At 41.2% G+C, this 19011-nt stretch overlaps 1 protein-coding gene across 3 annotated transcripts in view; it reads left to right on the forward strand.

The window, feature by feature from the left end:
• LOC130297100 (deoxynucleoside triphosphate triphosphohydrolase SAMHD1-like) overlaps positions 1 to 19011 on the forward strand; it is a gene marked incomplete at its 3' end in the record, with an annotated part of 143592 nt that overhangs the window by 64051 nt on the left and 60530 nt on the right. For all 3 annotated transcript variants that reach the window (XM_056549353.1, XM_056549355.1, XM_056549354.1), the window contains 5 exon segments: positions 992 to 1107; positions 3129 to 3199; positions 5966 to 6139; positions 10498 to 10598; positions 14416 to 14539. In XM_056549353.1, the coding sequence (XP_056405328.1) occupies positions 992 to 1107; positions 3129 to 3199; positions 5966 to 6139; positions 10498 to 10598; positions 14416 to 14539 (586 nt within the window).

Below are 19011 nucleotides of genomic sequence, written 5' to 3' on the forward strand. Positions count from 1 at the left end.
GATCTTTCTCTCTCCCCTGATCTCTTTCTCTCTCTCTCCTGATCTCTCTCTCCTCTCTGTCTCTTTCTCTCTCTCTCCTGATCTCTCTCCTGATCTCTCTCTCTCCTGATCTCTTTCTCTCACTCTCCTGATATCTCTCTCTCCTGATCTCTCTCTCTCCTGATCTCTTTCTCTCTCCTGATCTCTCTCTCTCCTGATGTCTCTCTCTCTCCCGATCTCTCTCTCTCCTGATCTCTTTCTCTATCTCTCTCTCTCTCTTGATCTCCCTCTCTCCTGATCACTCACTCACTCATTTACTCTCTCACTCGCACTCTCTCACTCTAACTGGTTTGCGTGAACCAAACAGGTAAAAATTAAATTGGCTTGCTGAACACTAGATACCCCCTCTAGATAGGTTCATCAATGATAGGTTCATCAATGTCCAACTGCTCCATAGTAAATACAACCATTCATATTGAGTCCAAACTAAAATCTGACACCATGAACACTGTGCTCCCCTTAAAAGTTCCCAACAGTGTATGGTGCTAGACCCATATGGCTCCCTCTAAAGTACCCTATAAAAACCTCAGAAAACATAATGCCCCAAAAATGTAACAGTACAACATTTTGGCACACGTCCAAAAAAATCTAAAAAGAAAAAAATGTGTGAGATTTAATGGGAGAGTATGTGGCCTCTCATGGACCAGCAGATTTACCACAAGGGGTACGAAATATTTGTTTTCTGGTGCAAAGCCAAACAAAAGATATATATAATAAATATAATAAACTGTGTCATATATTGTCAAAGTTAGGATTTAACTATTTCATTTTCATTTCATGGTATTGAATGGCGCATCCTTCCCGTTAGTGAAAAATGGGTTCTATTCACTAGTAATGACAGACCAGGTCTACATGTCTATATTGCTTTAATTTATTGGAAAAACTAGTAATGCTTTAGTAACATTCTGCCAAAAAGGTAAAATATTTTCACTATATAATTTTGGTTTATTAGTGTGGCTCACCTGGCAGGATGCCTTGTACAGGAGTTACGGAAGAGGCAGCCGGAACTGGAGATAAGCGATGAAGATGTTCTCTGTGTCCAGATTGCAGGACTGTGCCATGACCTGGGTAAATGTTGACCGAAACGTGAATATATATTAAATATAATTTTTATAAAAAATAAATAAAAACAATATTTATCTGCCCCATCCCTCACAGCTGTTATTTGGACGGATCCTAGTCCCCTGCATGTCATCCCTTTTTCTTTTTGTGTGACACATTGATCCTACAGTAACTGCATTGTGCAGCCAATTACTGGCCTTAGCTGTGTCCTGCCTGCAACCATATATAAAAGTTGTTTGTATTTTTTTATTTATTACCAGACAACCCCTTTAAAGTGACTTACCACAACTATCCTCACATGCCTCGTGATTCTGCATTGTGCTGTTGTTCTTTATTTCCTCCTAAATATTTATAAACAAATTGGCAACCAGGCATTCCGTGCTTATTGTCATAGAGGAGTGTCTGGCACTGGCACTGACAAAACTGATTAACACAGTGTCATTGTGTAAGGACACACCCCCAACTGGTTACACACACACACACACACACACACACACATATATATATATATATATATATATATATATATACAGTACAGACCAAAAGTTTGGACACACCTTCTCATTCAGAGTTTTCTTTATTTTCATGATTATGATAATTGGAGATTCACACTAAAGGCATCAAAACTATGAATTATCACATGTGGCATTATAGACATAACAAAAAAGTGTGAAAATCTGTCATATTCTAGGTTCTAGCCACCTTTTGCTTTGATTACTGCTTTGCACACTCTTGGCATTCTCTTGATGAGCTTCAAGAGGTAGTCACCTGAAATGGTCTTCCAACAGTCTTGAAGGAGTTCCCAGAGATGCTTAGCACTTGTTGGCCCTTTTTGCCTTCACTCTGCGGTCCAGCTCGCCCCAAACCATCTCGATTGGGTTCAGGTCCGGTGACTGTGGAGGCCAGGTCATCTGGCGCAGCACCCCATCACTCTCCTTCTTGGTCAAATAGCCCTTACACAGCCTGGAGGTGTTTGGGGTCATTGTCCTGTTGAAAAATAAATGATGGTCCAACTAAACGCAAACCGGATGGAATAGCAGCCGCTGCAAGATGCTGTGGTAGTCATGCTGGTTCAGTATGCCTTCAATTTTGAATAAATTCCCAACAGTGTCACCAGCAAAGCCCCCCCACACCATCACACCTCCTCCTCCATGCTTCACGGTGGGAACAAGGCATGTAGAGTCCATCTGTTCACCTTTTCTGTGTCACACAAAGACACAGTGGTTGGAACCAAAGATCTCAAATTTGGACTCATCAGACCAAAGCACAGATTTCCATTGGTCTAATGTCCAATCCTTGTGTTCTTTAGCCCAAACAAGTCTCTTCTGCTTGTTGCCTGTCCTTAGCAGTGGTTTCCTAGCAGATATTCTACCATGAAGGCCTCACACAGTCTCCTCTGTTGTTCTAGAGATGTGTCTGCTCTAGATCTCTGTGTGGCATTGACCTGCTCTCTAATCTGAGCTGCTGATAACCTGTGATTTCTGAGATTGCTGGTGACTCGGATGAACTTATCCTCCGCAGCAGAGGTGACTGTTGGTCTTCCTTTCCTGGGGCTCCGCATGTCAGACACTTTCTTTGTAGCTCTTGATGGTTTTTGTGACTGCACTTGGGAACACTTTCCACCTAGAATATGACATATTTTCAGTTGTTTCACACTTTTTTGTTATGTCTATAATTCCACATGTGTTAATTCATAGTTTTGATGCCTTCAGTGTGAATCTACAATATTCATAGTCATGAAAACAAAGAAAACTCTGAATGAGAAGGTGTGTCCAAACTTTTGGTCTCTACTGTGTGTATATATATATATATATTATTATTATTATTATTATTATTTATTATTATTATTTTTTGAATAACAAAGAAACAATGCAACACATTAAGAAAGAAGCCCAGATTTATCATTTCATGGTGACCAAAAGTAGTTAACTAGAAAATGTCTGGAGATTGCTGACAGTAATTCTTTGAACTTTGCAAACATGTTTTTTTGTTTTCTATTGTTACATATTTCTGTTGATCTGTTTTAGGTCATGGACCATTTTCTCATTTGTTCGATGGAATGTTTATGCCAAAAGCAGATCCAGACAAAAAGTTTAAGGTATGGTTAAGAGACTTGGATTCAAGTCTGACCAAAGCTGTATTACATGTACTTTTATGAGCTTATGTAGTTTTTCCTCATATTTCTTTTGTAAACTCTGCTTTCACTATAAAACAATAAAAGAAATGCTAAAGTGTATGCATCTTATAGACCAAGTCAAGAGGAGCGGGAAGCATTATAGCAGATACAGCTCAATCTGTATTCCTCCCAAGGGATCTGTATGATTAGCAGAGCAGGAAGGGAAACAGTATAGAATGAATGCATCATATTTAGCTTCCTGTCCGATAGACAGAGCAGACAGTAGGTATCGATGGATCATGTGAAGGTGAAGAATCCACTGTACACAGGTACAATTCCCACGCTATGATATATCACCAGGTAAATCAGTGGAGCCTTTTCTTGGACATAAAATTGTAATGTATTGTCAGAGGCACAGTAATGGTCTGTGCAATATTCTGTTAGGAACCTTGGGTCGCAGCTTCCATACAGATTTTACTCTTCCTCATACCACCTATCTAAACCTTGTAGACCAAGTGCCCAGCTTCATCATCGTAAAGGTATTCTCTAATAGTAAGATAATGTGTCCTACCACATAGAAAACAATGTTCAGGGATGGTTTGTGGAACATGACAGAGTTCTAGGTTCTAACTGTGAATTACTACATACAGGGAAAGTACATACAGGGGACACCTACCTAATGGGGAAAATTATCTTTAGGATCAGCCTTCGTAAAGGAGAAAATAAGTACAGGAACCACCTAACTACTGGATGAGACTACATACAGCAGCAACTTACCTAATGGGGAAAACTACATACAGGGGCAACTTACCTAATGGGGCAACTTACTTAACAGGGAAAGCTTATACAGAAGCAACTTACCTAACGGGGAAGTCTACATACAGGGGCAAGTTTCCTAAAGATGTAAAGTACATACAAAGGTCAGCATACCGAAGCTAAATACATGGGTAACATACTTTTAGGAGGAAACTACATAAAGGAATCCTACCCTAAACACTAACTGTTGAGGGTTGGACAAGTCCAGTATCAGATGTGTGACAATCAAACAATCCCACCCTCCCGCTATCCTAACTCTAGTATCTAATGTAAGAAAAATTAGAGCAGAGCTTCCTCTAAGGGCAGTAGTTTGTGGTGGTATGCAGCAGACAACTGAGGTAGCATCTATTAGATATGTGCTCACCTTACTGGGTTGTGTGCCAGACACAACCACCATGACGCGCTTGCAGGTATACAGTGGCGGAGCTGCCTCCCGGGGATCAGTCTCGGAGTCCCTCAGCTGATCATGGACATCAAGTGGAAGGTTGGGAAAAAATCCCGGTATTCTGGCGCCTACCGCAAAGATGTAGAGACATCCAATATTTGGATTTGTGTTCTTTATTGTGCTGGTTCAGTGAACCACTTTTGGGTAAAGTGCGGCTGACAAAGATGTAAGTCGATAGCTGTGTGAACGATCCTGTGATCATTCATGGGGCTCTGCACTGATAATAATTGATATCTGCACATATCATATCAGGTCTAGTGTGGCTATACTATTCTACAGGCCTTATTCGGTCTTAATTATTACTGATTGTTACCCAGCTTTTCAAATCTCCTGAGAGTCAAGTTGTACAGGAAAGGTAAAATGACCAAACTATAAGTCAGTGAGGTACAACTAGCTGGCATAAATGTACTAACCTATTTTTTGTGGTTTTTTTCTACTCATTTCAGATCCGTGTATGCAGAGAACTTCTTCGGATTTGGTGGACTACATCATTGACCCCTGTTACCGCCATTTTTGACGCTCCAGGCTTGTTGGTACGGGCTGTTCCCGGCACCCCTGTGGCGGTGGGTACTGGGGTAATAATTGGGGGTTAGCGCTAGCTGTTTTTAGGGCTAATGCTAAGCCCCATCTTAGTAATGGATTCCATCTATAACACAGCTTCCACTACTAAGCCTGTAAAGTAAATAAAAAAAAACACAACATGTTTATAAAACTTTTATTCCAAAAAACACTCCCCCACAAGCCCTCATTTTATTAATATTAAACAAACAAAAATGCTTGTCATCAACGTAATCCGCTGAATCCGAAGTACTCCACAAGATACACAAATCTGAAATGATAAGAAAGAAAACACGAAAAACAGGTTAGTACATTTATAGTGCGCTCCCCTGGGGTGCCTCCAGCTGTTGATAAACTACAACTCACATCATGGGAGATGTAGTGTAGCAACAGCTGGAGACACCCTGTTCCAAAACTAAAACTGTCATAATGGGAGTTGTAGTTTAGCAACAGCTGGAGGCACCCTGGTGTATAAATTCAAGCTGCTTCCTGGCCACCTGCCCACATCTAACACTCGAAAGCTGTTGCAAGACTACAACTCCTAGCATGCCCTTACTGTAAGGACATGCTGGAAGTTGTAGCTGCAAAACCTAGCGGGCAGGTGGGTGGTCAGGGAGCGGAGCTGCGCAAAATGCTCTCCACAGGCATTTTTGTAAGCCAGGTCAGACCTGGTGGTGATTTGCGACTTTTTGGTGTGGTTTTATGTGGACTTTACTTGCGACTTTCCCCAAAAAGTCCCAATGATAAATTCCAGACCACTGCGAATCTTAACGCAGATTTGTCTACAGTCATTTCTAAGGAAGCTGCAGTGCAGTGAAAAGTTGCAAGGAAGGAGGATGCAACTTTTTTTTGCGTCTTTTCACTGCAAAAAAAAAGTCTAAATCTGTTGATAATTCCCCCCTATAATTCTGTCACTAATGTATTTTCAGCATGAGGACATGTCTGCAAAAATGCTTGATCATCTTATTAGATCCAATAAAGGATTAGAGGATGACGTATTAATGGATGAAATAATAAAAAAATATCACTTGGACCCTGAAAATGATTTAGCATTTATCAGGGAGATGATAACTGGAGTTCCTGAAGGCGAAGCAAATGCCAAGGTAAGTCAGAACGTCTTACTTACAGCAACCTCTGCTTCTATTGAGTTGTTCCTATATTTCTAAGTCCTTATAATGGAGGGCGACCATGCCTGCAGGAGAACAAGAACCAGGACTTACCCATAAAGATCAGTTACCTAAACATTTAAACAACTTCTGAAAGGTCATAAAGACACGTCTGAATTTGTTATTGGTGCGGGTCCGACTTTCAATGTTGTACCTACAGATCCATATGATGGCTTATTTTTTGTGCCACCAATTGTACTTTGTAATGACATCAGTCATTTTATCACAAAACTTACAGGGCTTCCGAGTCTACGCAGTGCACTTTTTGGTAAAAAATTACACCATGCCCCACATTTGTGAACCCATAGCAACCAATCACAGCTCAGCTAACGAGCTCTGGTAAAGTGAAAGCTGAGCTGTGATTGGTTGCTATGGGAAAATCACTCCAGTTTAATAAATCTGGGTCAATGTCTTTATTCTGTAGGTCCATACGGTTACAAGGATACCCAATTTATGTAGGTTTTACTTAAAAAAATGTATAACTACATGCACCAAAATTAGTATGTTTAAAATTGTCATCTTCTGACCCCTATAACAAGTTTTTATCGGTACCATAATTTTTTTTTTTTTATAAACTTTTGTTTTATCAAACATAATTACATAAAATACATATCTGATTTCCATCAAAATGCTGTCAGGAATGGACTATTCTCGCCCACTCCCCCTGTCCCTGCCTACTTGCGTACCTGTCCTAAATAACAGGTCCACAATCATGAAGACAGTCCCTTCCTATATACGTAAGGGGCGTATTTGTAAAAATAATAAACTACAATGACACAAACTTAAAGGGGTTATCCAGGAAAAAACTTTTATATATATATATATATATCAACTGGCTCCAGAAAGTTAAACAGATTTGTAAAGTATTTCTATTAAAAAATCTTAATCCTTTCAGTACTTATGAGCTTCTGTAGTTAAGGTTGTTCTTTTCTGTCTAAGTGCTCTCTGATGACATGTGTCTCGGGAAAAGTTTAGAAGAGGTTTGCTATGGGGATTTGCTTCTAAACTGGGCGTTTCCTGAGACAGGTGTCATCAGAGAGGACTTAGACAGAAAAGAACAACCTTAACTTCAGAAGCTCATAAGTACTGAAAGGATTAAGATTTTTTAATAGAAGTAATTTACAAATCTGCTTAACTTTCTGGAGCCAGTTGATATATAAAAACATTTTTTTTCCTGAATAACCCCTTTAAGTCCGGGGTTGGTAGGATTACAGACAGACTAACAAAGAAAGACTAAACATTCACACAATAGGTCCAATGTGAACTATCCGCGTCTGAAGTCAGGAGATGTCACAGTACAAAATCGCTAATACCAGAGAGAATAGTCAGAGAGAAGCCAAAGGTTCAAAAAGCCAGATATAACAAATACAGAAGACAGCTAGCTAGAGTACACATTGAGCTCTATAGCAAGCACTGACTTGGAGTAGACTGCCAGCTTATATGGAGCAAGCACAGGTGCTGCAATCAAGGTCAGCTGACCAGTCCAGACAGCCGGGCGTAACCCAGCAACAAAAAACAACAAAAAAGCTGTCAGAACCTTTTAACCCTATAGGTTCTGACAAATGCATCTAATTTTATTTTAAGATTCCCTCCACCCCTCTCCCTCAAAACAGCACACACAATCCGAGATATAGTGTTATGACCCCCTTTCTATCTTTTCCAAGGTTTCCATATCCTTTGAAATTTCTCTAACCCTTTCTTTGTTTTTTTTGGCATTAATCAGTTCATATTTTCTAATTCTGTCAACTAATGTATTCCAATCTCCGTACTTTGGAATTCTATGAAGTCCGCCTCTTCTATTCCACAACGTGGGCACTCTGCATTATCTTTGTATCCCAATCCTCTTCATAGTCTTAGGCGATAGGTATAGATTATGTAAACACTTAAATTGCATGATTTTAAAGTTTGTATTTATGGAGAGTCGTCTAACATTTCTAATAGCTATGTCCCAATTTCCTTTTTCCAGGCATATCCCCTCACGTTCCCATTTGCTCTGTATTTTTCTTTTTCCCCTTCCCCTCTTTTTTGAGGAAGAATATTATATATTTTTAACCTAATATTTTCATTTCTGTCATCTCTATATAGCCAGTCTATAAACACGTCCTCCTCTATTCTCAATCTCTATTCCTAGTTGTGACATCTGCTGCTTTTAATTTCTGATGCTTTCTGTATTACTTCAAAACTTTTTAATTCTGTGTTATTATATATGTGTTGAATCAGATTTACTACCCTCTTTTCCCAAAATATTTCTTGCCCAAACTCAGTTACATTTCTATTATGCCAAAATGGTGTAAATTTCAAATGACCTTTATATTTAACATTTTCCTAAGCCAACTCCATGCCTTCACCCAAGCTTCTGCATATGTGAAATTTCTACACAGTGTTGGTGTAATTTTTCCCGCTTCAAGTGCCAAAAAATGTCCCCAAATTCGTGTACTGTATTTTTTTAAACAGTGCTCCTGTATATCATAACTATTCTTACTTTTCATTATACTAATTATTCTTGCCATGTAATATAACCTAAAATCAGGTAGACCCAACCCACCCTCATTCTCCTGCAAACACATAACATTGTATTTGAGCCTAACTCTTTTTCTACCCCAAGTAAATGTATTAACTGTGTGTTCAAATAACATAAACCAGGTAGCGGGGATCCAAGCGGGGCTCATTTTGACTATTCCCATTCTGTATCCCATTGCTAACGGCAGTTTCGCCCATATCTCAAATTTCTTTTTCCTATTCTTCAGTAGTGGGTTTAGATTTTCTTTAGCAAAATTTCTAGGGTTATTTGAAATTTGAATCCCCAAAAACCGGAAGCTTTCATCCTCGGAAATGGTAGTATAGGGGAGATCATCTATTTTCTCACCTATATCCAATGGTAGATAGAATGATTTAGACCAATTAATTTGTAGCCCTGATACCTCACCAAACTTCTCAATTATTGAGATGACTTTTGGAACTCCTACTTTTGGGTCCTTAATAAAAAGCAAAATGTCATCTGCGCAAAGATCAATCTTGTCTAACTCTCCCCTTACACCAAAACCCTTTATCTCCTTTTCTTCTCGAATGACCTTTGCCAGAGGTTCTATATAGAGGGAAAACAGCAGGGGGGAATATAGGGGGAGAGAGGACACTTGTACGAGACCATGGGTTTACCATTATTGTTTAGATGCAACTTTTTGATAGTTTTTTATACATTTTTGTACGGTATACAAAGTGACCAAAAATACGCAATTTGGGACTTTGGAATTTTTTTTACGTGTACGCCATTGACCGTGCAGTTTAATTAACCTTATATTTTTATTGTTCGGCCGATACCACATATGTTTATTTTATATTTTACATATATAATTTTTTTTAAAGGGTACCTCTCATCAAAAAAATTTTGATATTATATAGATTAATGTATGCAGAATAACTTTACAATTGCATCTTATTAAAAAATATGCTTTCTAATTAATTTTCCACTTTGAAGAAATGACCACTAGGGGTCTCCCTACCAGTCCTGGCAGCAAGCATTTCAGACTCATGCTGGAGTCCTAAACACTACGAGCTGCCAGTCTGCTTTGTTCACAAAGGAGAACACTCAGAGCTGCCAGCCTGCTTTGTTCACAGCCTGTTTGGCTGTGAACAAAGCAGGCCGGCAGCTCTGAGTGTTTAGGACTCCAGCATGAGTCTGAAATGCTTGCTGACAGGACTGATCGGGAAAAATACAATAGAAAGAGGGGGGGAAAGGGGGGGGGGATACAAACTATTATTACTAAAGGGGTTAAATCACATTTTTTAAACTTTTTTACGCTTTATTTTAGTCCCCATAGGAGACTATTACATGCAATTCTTAGATTGCATATACTGATCAATGCTATACCATAGCAAAGCATTGATCAGTGTTATCGGCACTCTGCTGCTCTAGCTAGCATGGCAGGCTTGGAGCAATAAATCACCAATCGGACCACGAGGAGCAAGGTAAGGGGCCTTCCGCTGTTCTCTTAGCTGTTTGGTCACGAACAGACCGCTGAGTTAACCGGCAATTGTTTTCTCTCGCTTTAGACGCCGCAATCAACTTTGATCGCAGCGTCTAAAGGGTTAATACCGGACATCAGCCTAATAGGCAATGTCTGTTATCAACCGCAGGTCCTATTTCTGATAGTGACTGGGACCTACCGGGTATGAAGCGCGCCCAGCTCCTGAGCACGCTTCACATAACGGGAGCTGGCCACGGACAGAAATATACGTTCGTGGTCATTAAGGGGTTAATTGGCTATTTGTAATGAGCTGTTCTCTTTATCTTACAGTGGCCTTATAAAGGACGTGGTGAAAAGAAAAGATTTCTTTATCAGATTGTGTCCAACAAAGAAAGCGGCATTGATGTGGATAAAATGGATTACTTTGCCAGGTAACTTATCTCTACCACTTCAGTATCAGATACCAAAACTTCTCCTGTAGAAAAGTAAATTCTTCACCATCATTTTCCCTCTGGCGCATCTATATGGGGGAAATATGATGCATCTCTGTGAGGATAGCCCTTCATCCCATCTCTAGAACTACACATCGTTATCTTTACAAATACAGTGAAAAAATATACAAACTATGAAACTATGGAAAACGTACAGTGGAACAAATTTAAAGGTGTACTCCGCCCCTAGACATCTTATTCCCTAAATGTCTGATCACGGGGTCCCGCCGCTGGGGACCCCGCAATCTCCTTGCTGCACCGGATGTTTGTTTAGAGCATCGGAGCTCGTGACATCACAGCCACAAAATGTTCCAAACCCGCTGCCCCAGGGTTTGGAACATTTTGTTCCGAAACAATTGGAGATGGCGGCGGGGTCATGACGTCACGCCCCCCCCTCGTGCCATCATGCCACACCCCCTTAATGCAAGTCTATGGGAGGGGGCGTGATGGTCACCACACCCCCTTCCCATAGACTTTAAATTAGGCGGCGTAACCTGATGTCACAAGTCACAACTTCGCCACCCACACCCAGCGTTCTAAATGAACGCTAGGTGCTGCACAGAGATCGCGGGGGTTCCATCGGCGGGACTCCCTCGATCAGAAATCTTATCCCCTATCCTTTGGCTGTCCAGGCATGCTGGGAGTTGTAGTTTTGCAGCCTCTGGGAGGTCCACAGTTTGGAGATCACTGCTTTATAGGATAAAGCAGGCCAATTTAGGTTTTTGCACTTACATTTTTTCCTCCTCACCTTTAAAAACCATAACCATAACCAAAATTTTTCACCTACAGACCCATATTAGGGCATGTTTTTTGCTTCACCAATTTCACTTTGTAATGACATCACTTATTTTATAACAAAAAATTTGACAAAACCAACGAAAAATTATTTTTGGGGTAAAATTTTAAATAAAAATGCCATTTTGTAATTTTTTTTCGGTAAAAATGACACCTTATCTTTATTCTGTACGTCAGTAAGATTACAAGGATACCCAATTTATATTGTTTAAAAATTTTTTATTTTACTACTTTAAAAATGTAAACTACATGCACCAAAATTAGTATGCTAAAAATTGTCATCTTCTGACCCCTACATCTTTTTTATTTTTCCACATACGGGCGCTGTGGTCTGAAGTTTTTATTGGTACCATTGCGATGGCATACACTGTTCCATGTTCAGCTTTCTCTCAGCATTGGTCGGTGTTATCGGTGCTTTGCTGCTCTAGCCTGCCATGGCTGGCAGGGACATCAGAGCACCGATCAGACAACGAGGAGGAGGAGGAGGCAGTTAAGGGCCCTACCGCCATCCACTCACCTGAAGAACCCACAAAATCTCTGCTTTTTGGTCACGTCACATTAAAAAAAAGAATAATAAAAAGTGATTAAAAATTCACATATATCCAAAAGTGTTACAAAAAAAAACTACAGAACACAACTCGAAAAACCCTCATACAGCCCTGTATATGAAAAAATGAGAAAGAAAGTTATAGGGTTCAGAATAGGTCAATGTTAAACACATTGGCCATCATTCATCATTGTCTCAGCAGGGTTTATTTGTGCCTTTCTTGCACCTTTTGGTTTACACATTTCTGCTGATTTTGAGTTGCACTCCACTAATTTGGGCAATACACATGATATGGAAGGGTTTTTTGTGAAAAGGCATAAGCCACTGAAAAGTCTCTAAAACTACATCAGCCCAGACTTAGCTTAGCTTTTGGGGGCATGTGAAGAGAGAAATTTCAGAAAATGTGACCTGCACAAAATTTCCCAAATGCTCTGTGAGCATTTAATAAAATTGGTGCTCCTACACATTACAGCACACAAAAAAAGGTGTAGAAAAATGCTTTACTTACACCTACAACAATAAATGCTTCCCTTACACCTACAATGATAAATGCTTCCCTTACACCTACAATGATAAATGCTTCACTTACACCTACAATGATAAATGCTTCACTTACACCTACAATGATAAATGCTTCCCTTACACCTACAGTGATAAATGCTTCACTTACACCTACAATGATAAATGCTTCACTTACACCTACAATGATAAATACTTCACTTACCCCTACAATGATAAATGCTTCACTTACACCTACAATGATAAATGCTTCACTTACACCTACAATGATAAATGCTTCACTTACACCTACAATAAATACTTCACTTACATCTACAATGATAAATGCTTCACTTACACCTACAATGATAAATACTTCACTTACACCTACAATGATAAATGCTTCACTTACACCTACAGTGATAAATGCTTCACTTACACCTACAGTGATAAATGCTTCACTTACACCTACAATGATAAATGCTTCACTTACACCTACAATGATAAATACTTCACTTACACCTACAATGATAAATGCTTCACTTACACCTACAATGATAAATGCTTCACTTACACCTACAATGATAAATACTTCACTTACACCTACAATGATAAATGCTTCACTTACACCTACAATGATAAATACTTCACTTACACCTACAATGATAAATGCTTCCCTTACACCTACAATGATAAATGCCGGCCTCTGAGTTTTTAGTAGTACATTAATAGAAAAGTATGTAACATGGGGATCATTTTAATTGTATTGACCCACAGAATAAAGAAAATGTGTCATTTTTACTGTAAAGTGTGCAGTGTGAAAACAAAACCTTCAAAAATTTGACAGTACTTGTATTAATGTAGTGTTGTTATAATTGTCCCTCCTACTTTTGTCCCAGCCCCCAGTGTGCCCCCCCCCCAAATTTGAATGCTAGAGACGTCACTGGCGCTGGCGTGCATTAGAATAAACTGTTCACATGCCTAACTCTGCACAGAAGGCAGGCAGAAAAGTAAGTGACCCCTTATTTTACAGCTGTTCACCCGCACTATATCCCAGTATACTTGGGTGCACTAGCTGTCAAATTCTCTTAAAGCTGCAGATTTCAATGTAAACTAAATGACTGAACACAGCTGCAAATCTACAGCTTCAAATCCTGCGCATCAAAACTGTGCAGTATACAGTACATGTGAATACACCTTAAGGGTACATTCACACGAGTGGATCCACAGCATATTTTACACTGCAGATCCGCTGCTGAAGGACCGCTGTATGGTGACTTTACATGTGCCTGCTCGGAGCGGCAATATGCAGCTACGAGCAGAGACACTGCGATGTTCAAGTCGCCGCGTGCATGTGCTGTATACTCACACATCTCTTGACCTAGCTCAGAGAGCAGGGGGAGCGGCCACGATGTGTGCGAGTACACCGCGCATGCGTGGCGACTCGCACATTGCAGCAGTGTGTCTGCTCGTAGTGGTGTATTGCCGCTCCGAGCAAGCACATCTGAGGCACCCTGTAGGGGTCCTTTGGCAGCAGATCCGCAGACTAAAATACACTGTGGATCAGCCCGTCTGAACGTACCATTAGGATCCATTCACGCGTGCATATGTTTGCTGCTGTAGATTTTGCTGCCCATTGACTTCAATGGGCAGCAAAATCAGCTAAAACAAATCTGCAGTAGAAAATATGCACATAAGGGTACATTCACACTACAGGATCTGCTGCATATTTTCGCCAGCTGATTTTGCTGCCTATTGAAGTCACTGGGTAGCAAAATCAGATGCACAAAATATGCTGCAAAAATATGCAGCAGATCCTGTACGTGTAAGCGTTATCTTTCACAGCAGCAGATAAGGTATGTTGGGTCTTAAGTTATAGTGATCTAACTGAATGTCCACTTTTTTCTCTTTCCATAGAGATTGTCTTCATCTGGGTATGCAAAACAACTTTGATCATAAACGATTTCTTGCATTTACCAGAGTCTGTAATACTGCTGCTGATGGTACTGCTGAAGAGTGGCAAATATGTGTCAGAGACAAGGTAAGTCTATGTAAAAAAAATATATAAAAATCACTAGAAAGTGAAAGTCCCCTCTGACTCCTTCCTTGAATTACTATAGTAACAAGAAGATGCAGAAAAACGGAGCACTCACACTGCTGTAGATGGTCTTCAAGCTGTATTCACGGAGGGTTCGGCATGAGGACCCTCTGCAGGAAGGCTAGATGCAAAAGGGGGGAAGCTCAGACGGGACCGTGGCCGCCGTCTGAACTTCCCCCCTATTCCATCTAGCCTTCCTGCAGAGGGTCCTCATGCCGAGCCCTCCGTGAATACAGCTTGAAAACCATCTACAGCAGTGTGAGTGCTCCGTTTTTCCTGCATCTTCTTGTTACTATAGTCATTTGTACTTATATACGTGCAGCCCCATTGATACACAAATGCTGGGTCATTAACCTCCTCTCCTTCCATTCGGACATTTCAGTTTGCATTGCCGGTGCCGATTTTGCCACTATTCTTTTTCTGCTGTACTTTTTCTGTTCCCCCTTCCTTGAATTAGTTTCCTTACTTCAGCAGTCCTATGAATGTGAATGGATAATAGTATATAACACAGGATCAATAGTATCCTGTACTAAACTGTCATATACATGGTCATCGTCTAGATTTGCCTTCCTCCCAACCTGAGGTTTACTGTCCCCTACATTACATTACATTATCATTGCAGTGTATATAATGCACCTTTCTCCTTTTGACCAGTTGTAATCTCATAGGGGATTTATCATTCTTTTCAAACTTATGGCTTTTAAATAACAATTTTTTTAACTTACTTTTGCTTACATGCTTACTTGATAAATAAATCGCATGTAAGCAAAACCCGGGAAGCATATAAAAGCATGTTTTAAAGCAGAAAAGTTTTCCCTTATGTTAATAGCCGAAGTTCTTTATCTGTCCTTTAGTCCCAGTAGCGTTGCTGGAGAGTGACTGGGAGGGGGGCGTACCGCATCGGGTGACACCCTGACTGGCCGGCCTGGCACTAAATAGCTGCACTCCAACTATTCCACAACAACCCATCCACCCTCCTCAGAAATTAGAAAATATTAAAAACATACTATGCCGCACCATGAATATCCATACTCTGGAGGCTTTATTGTTTAATTTTGTGATGTTGGTGGCGAAGTGACGCATTTTATGATGTTCGTTAGCGGAGTCTTGTGTTGCTACAAGACAACAATAATGAAGCCCCTCCCAAAAAACGGCTCGGTACGCAGGGGCGTACCTAGAGAATTTGGCACCCGGGGAGGACCCTTTGTTTGCCACCCTCCCCACCCGCACCCCCCCCTTAATTACAACCCCCTCCCCCCCTTTATTTACCCCCTCCTCCCCCCTCCTTAATTACACCCCCTCCCAGGAATGGACTGACAACACTCGGGGCCCCCGGACCAAAAAAAGCCAGGGCCCCTACTAGGCTCTGCAGCTCGTCAATCTTCTGCCATGCTCCTATTCCACCCAAATCCCACACACAATAAACTAAAATTTATATATATAAGAAACATTTTAACGTAGGTAAATTTCCATGACCAATAATACTGGTATACAAGGAGTAAATATATACCACCACACAATAACTGGATAATACCGCCATACTGTACTGAATAAAACCACTATATACAGACCAGTGTACTATAAAGGATCTGTATAAGTGATTATATACAGGACCATATTGCGGTAGATATCAGCTGTACACAGGATCTGTATACCATATAAGTGATTGCAGTTACATTTTGGGACTCACAATTACATATTTTCTGATCAGCGGCGTCCTCTTTCCTTTTCTTCTCCGTCCGGATAAGACCGCCGTGTGGATCTCTTAACATCTGCAGGAAAAACATGTCAGACTCTTCATATATTCAGTGCCCTCCTCTACACAATCTTTCCATCTATAGGCCCACAAACTGTAATAATGCCCTCCTTGGTGTCCTGCACAGTAAATGGGCAGGTAGGTAGGTAGCCAGGTAAATAGGTAACTAGGTAGGTAGATCAGGAAGCCAGATATGTAGGTAGGTGACAAGTTAGGTAGGTAGGGGGCCAGCTAGGTAGTTAGGCAGCCATGTATGAAGGCCAGGTATGTACATAGTTAGGTAGCTGGGTATGTAGGTAAATAGTTAGGCATCCAGGTATAAAGTTAGGTAGCCCCCCTTCCCTGTAGGTATAGGCAGCAGAGTTAAACCCCCTTCCCAATAGGTATAGGAACAGAGTTAACCCCCCTTTCTCCTTAGGTATAGGCAGCAGAGTCTGTCCCCCCCTTTCCCCGTAGGTATAGGCAGAGTAAAAAAAAAAAACAAAACTCCCCCCATTTCCCATAGGTATAGGCAGAGTTAAACCCCTTTTTTCCCATAGGTATAGGCAGATTCCCCCCCCTCTTCCCAATTGGTATAGGCTGAGTTACCCTCCTCTTCCCCATTGGTATAGGCAGAGTTACCCACCTCTTCCCCATTGGTATAGGCAGAGTTACCTTCCCCCCCCCCCCTCTTTCCCATAGGTATAAGCAGGTACACCCCCCCTCTTTCCCATAGGTATATGCAGCTACACCCCCCCCCTCATTCCCATAGGAGTATGCTGTTACATCCCCCCCTCTTTCCCATAGGTATATGCAGTTACACCTCCCCTTTCCCATAGGCATATGCAGTTACACCTCCCCTTTCCCATAGGCATATGCAGTTACACCCCCCCTTTCCCATAGGCATATGCAGTTACACCCCCCCTTTCCCATAGGCATATGCAGTTACACCTCCCTTTCCCATAGGTATATGCAGTTACACCCCCCCCCTTTCCCATAGGTATATGCAGTTACACCCCCCCTTTCCCATAGGTATAAGCAGTTACACCCCCCCCCTTTCCCATAGGTATATGCAGTTACACCCCCCCCCCCTTTCCCATAGGGATATGCAGTTACACCCCCCCTTTCCCATAGGTATATGCAGCTACACCCCTCCCCCTCTTCCCCATAGGTATATGTAGAGTAACCCCCCCTCCCCTTCCCCATAGGTATATGTAGAGTAACCCCTCCTCCCCTTCCCCATAGGTATATGTAGAGTAACCCCCCCCCTCCCCTATAGGTATATGTAGAGTAACCCCCCCCCTCCCCTTCCCCATTGGTATATTTAGAGTAACCCCCCCTCCCCTATAGGTATATGTAGAGTAACCCCCCCCCTCCCCTTCCCCATTGGTATATGTAGAGTAACCCCCCCTCCCCTTCCCCATTGGTATATGTAGAGTAACCCCCCCCCTCCCCTTCCCCATTGGTATATGTAGAGTAACCCCCCCTCCCCTTCCCCATTGGTATATGTAGAGTAACCCCCCTCCCCTATAGGTATATGTAGAGTAACCCCCCCCTCCCCTTCCCCATAGGTATATGTAGAGTAGCCCCCCCCTCCCCTATAGGTATATGTAGAGTAACCCCCCCCCCCCCTTCCCCATTGGTATATGTAGAATAACCTCCCCCTTCCCCTTCCCCATAGGTATATGTAGAGTAACCCCCCCCCCCCCTCCCCTTCCCCATAGGTATATGTAGAGTAAGTAAGGTACATGAAGCTGTATTACTATGGAGGTTTCTTTTTTTTTTAAGGAAACATTTTAGTGCCACGTATGGGTTATTTACGTAGTCTGTAAAAATTCTTATACAATTATTTTGTGCCTTATTCTATTTTACCAGAACATTCATTTAAAAATTTAGTGGGTGCTCCAGCATGTACGTGTCCTAAAATTAACACAGTGTGCAGTGTGCATTCTCAACCTTAAAATTGTTACTAGTTATATAATAATTTTTTTCTATAATTAACATTAATGTAGTAGCTTTGTTTCATAATGAAGAACAAGAGCAGTTGTTATAGAAGGTGTTAATGTCCTTTTCTGCAGACGTGTGCACTTTCTGTAAGCCAGGTTGGACCTGGAATACATATGCGACTTTTAAATGGAGAGGCAACTTTTTTTCTTTATAAATAGCGACTATCGCATTTGATAAATACATGACCACTGCAAAGTAAAAAAAAAAATTACTACTTGGAATAAGCAAAAATCAAAAAGTCGCAGCATGTATATTGTTCGGTGGGCTAGTATAAGTTCGGATACGCTTATTCTGTGGCAGTGGATAATATAATTAGCTCTATGTAAGGCCTCTTTTGAGAGATCCATGCTACCTTACAGTGTTCATTTCTGATACCACATGTCTTGCTGGTCATAAGTTAGATATAAGTACACTTGTGGTCAGGACTTTGAACCGTGCATGGGCTTACCTGTTATCTCCTGCCAAGGCCACCTGCAAGAAACTAGATTTACCAAGACCTAACACAAAACTCTACTTATAACATAGAACAGCGGTTGAGGTGTGCCTGAAAACCGCGTCGAGGGTCCGCCTATAGAGGGCATTCCCTTATGTATGGTGATGAAGAAAAGGGTGAGGAGGGTGGCTTTCGCCAACCCAGCATACGCCCAGAGGGAGGGGCCGATGGATGTTAAAT

Source organism: Hyla sarda, chromosome 12 (assembly GCF_029499605.1).
Source record: "Hyla sarda isolate aHylSar1 chromosome 12, aHylSar1.hap1, whole genome shotgun sequence".
Lineage (NCBI taxonomy): Eukaryota > Metazoa > Chordata > Amphibia > Anura > Hylidae > Hyla > Hyla sarda.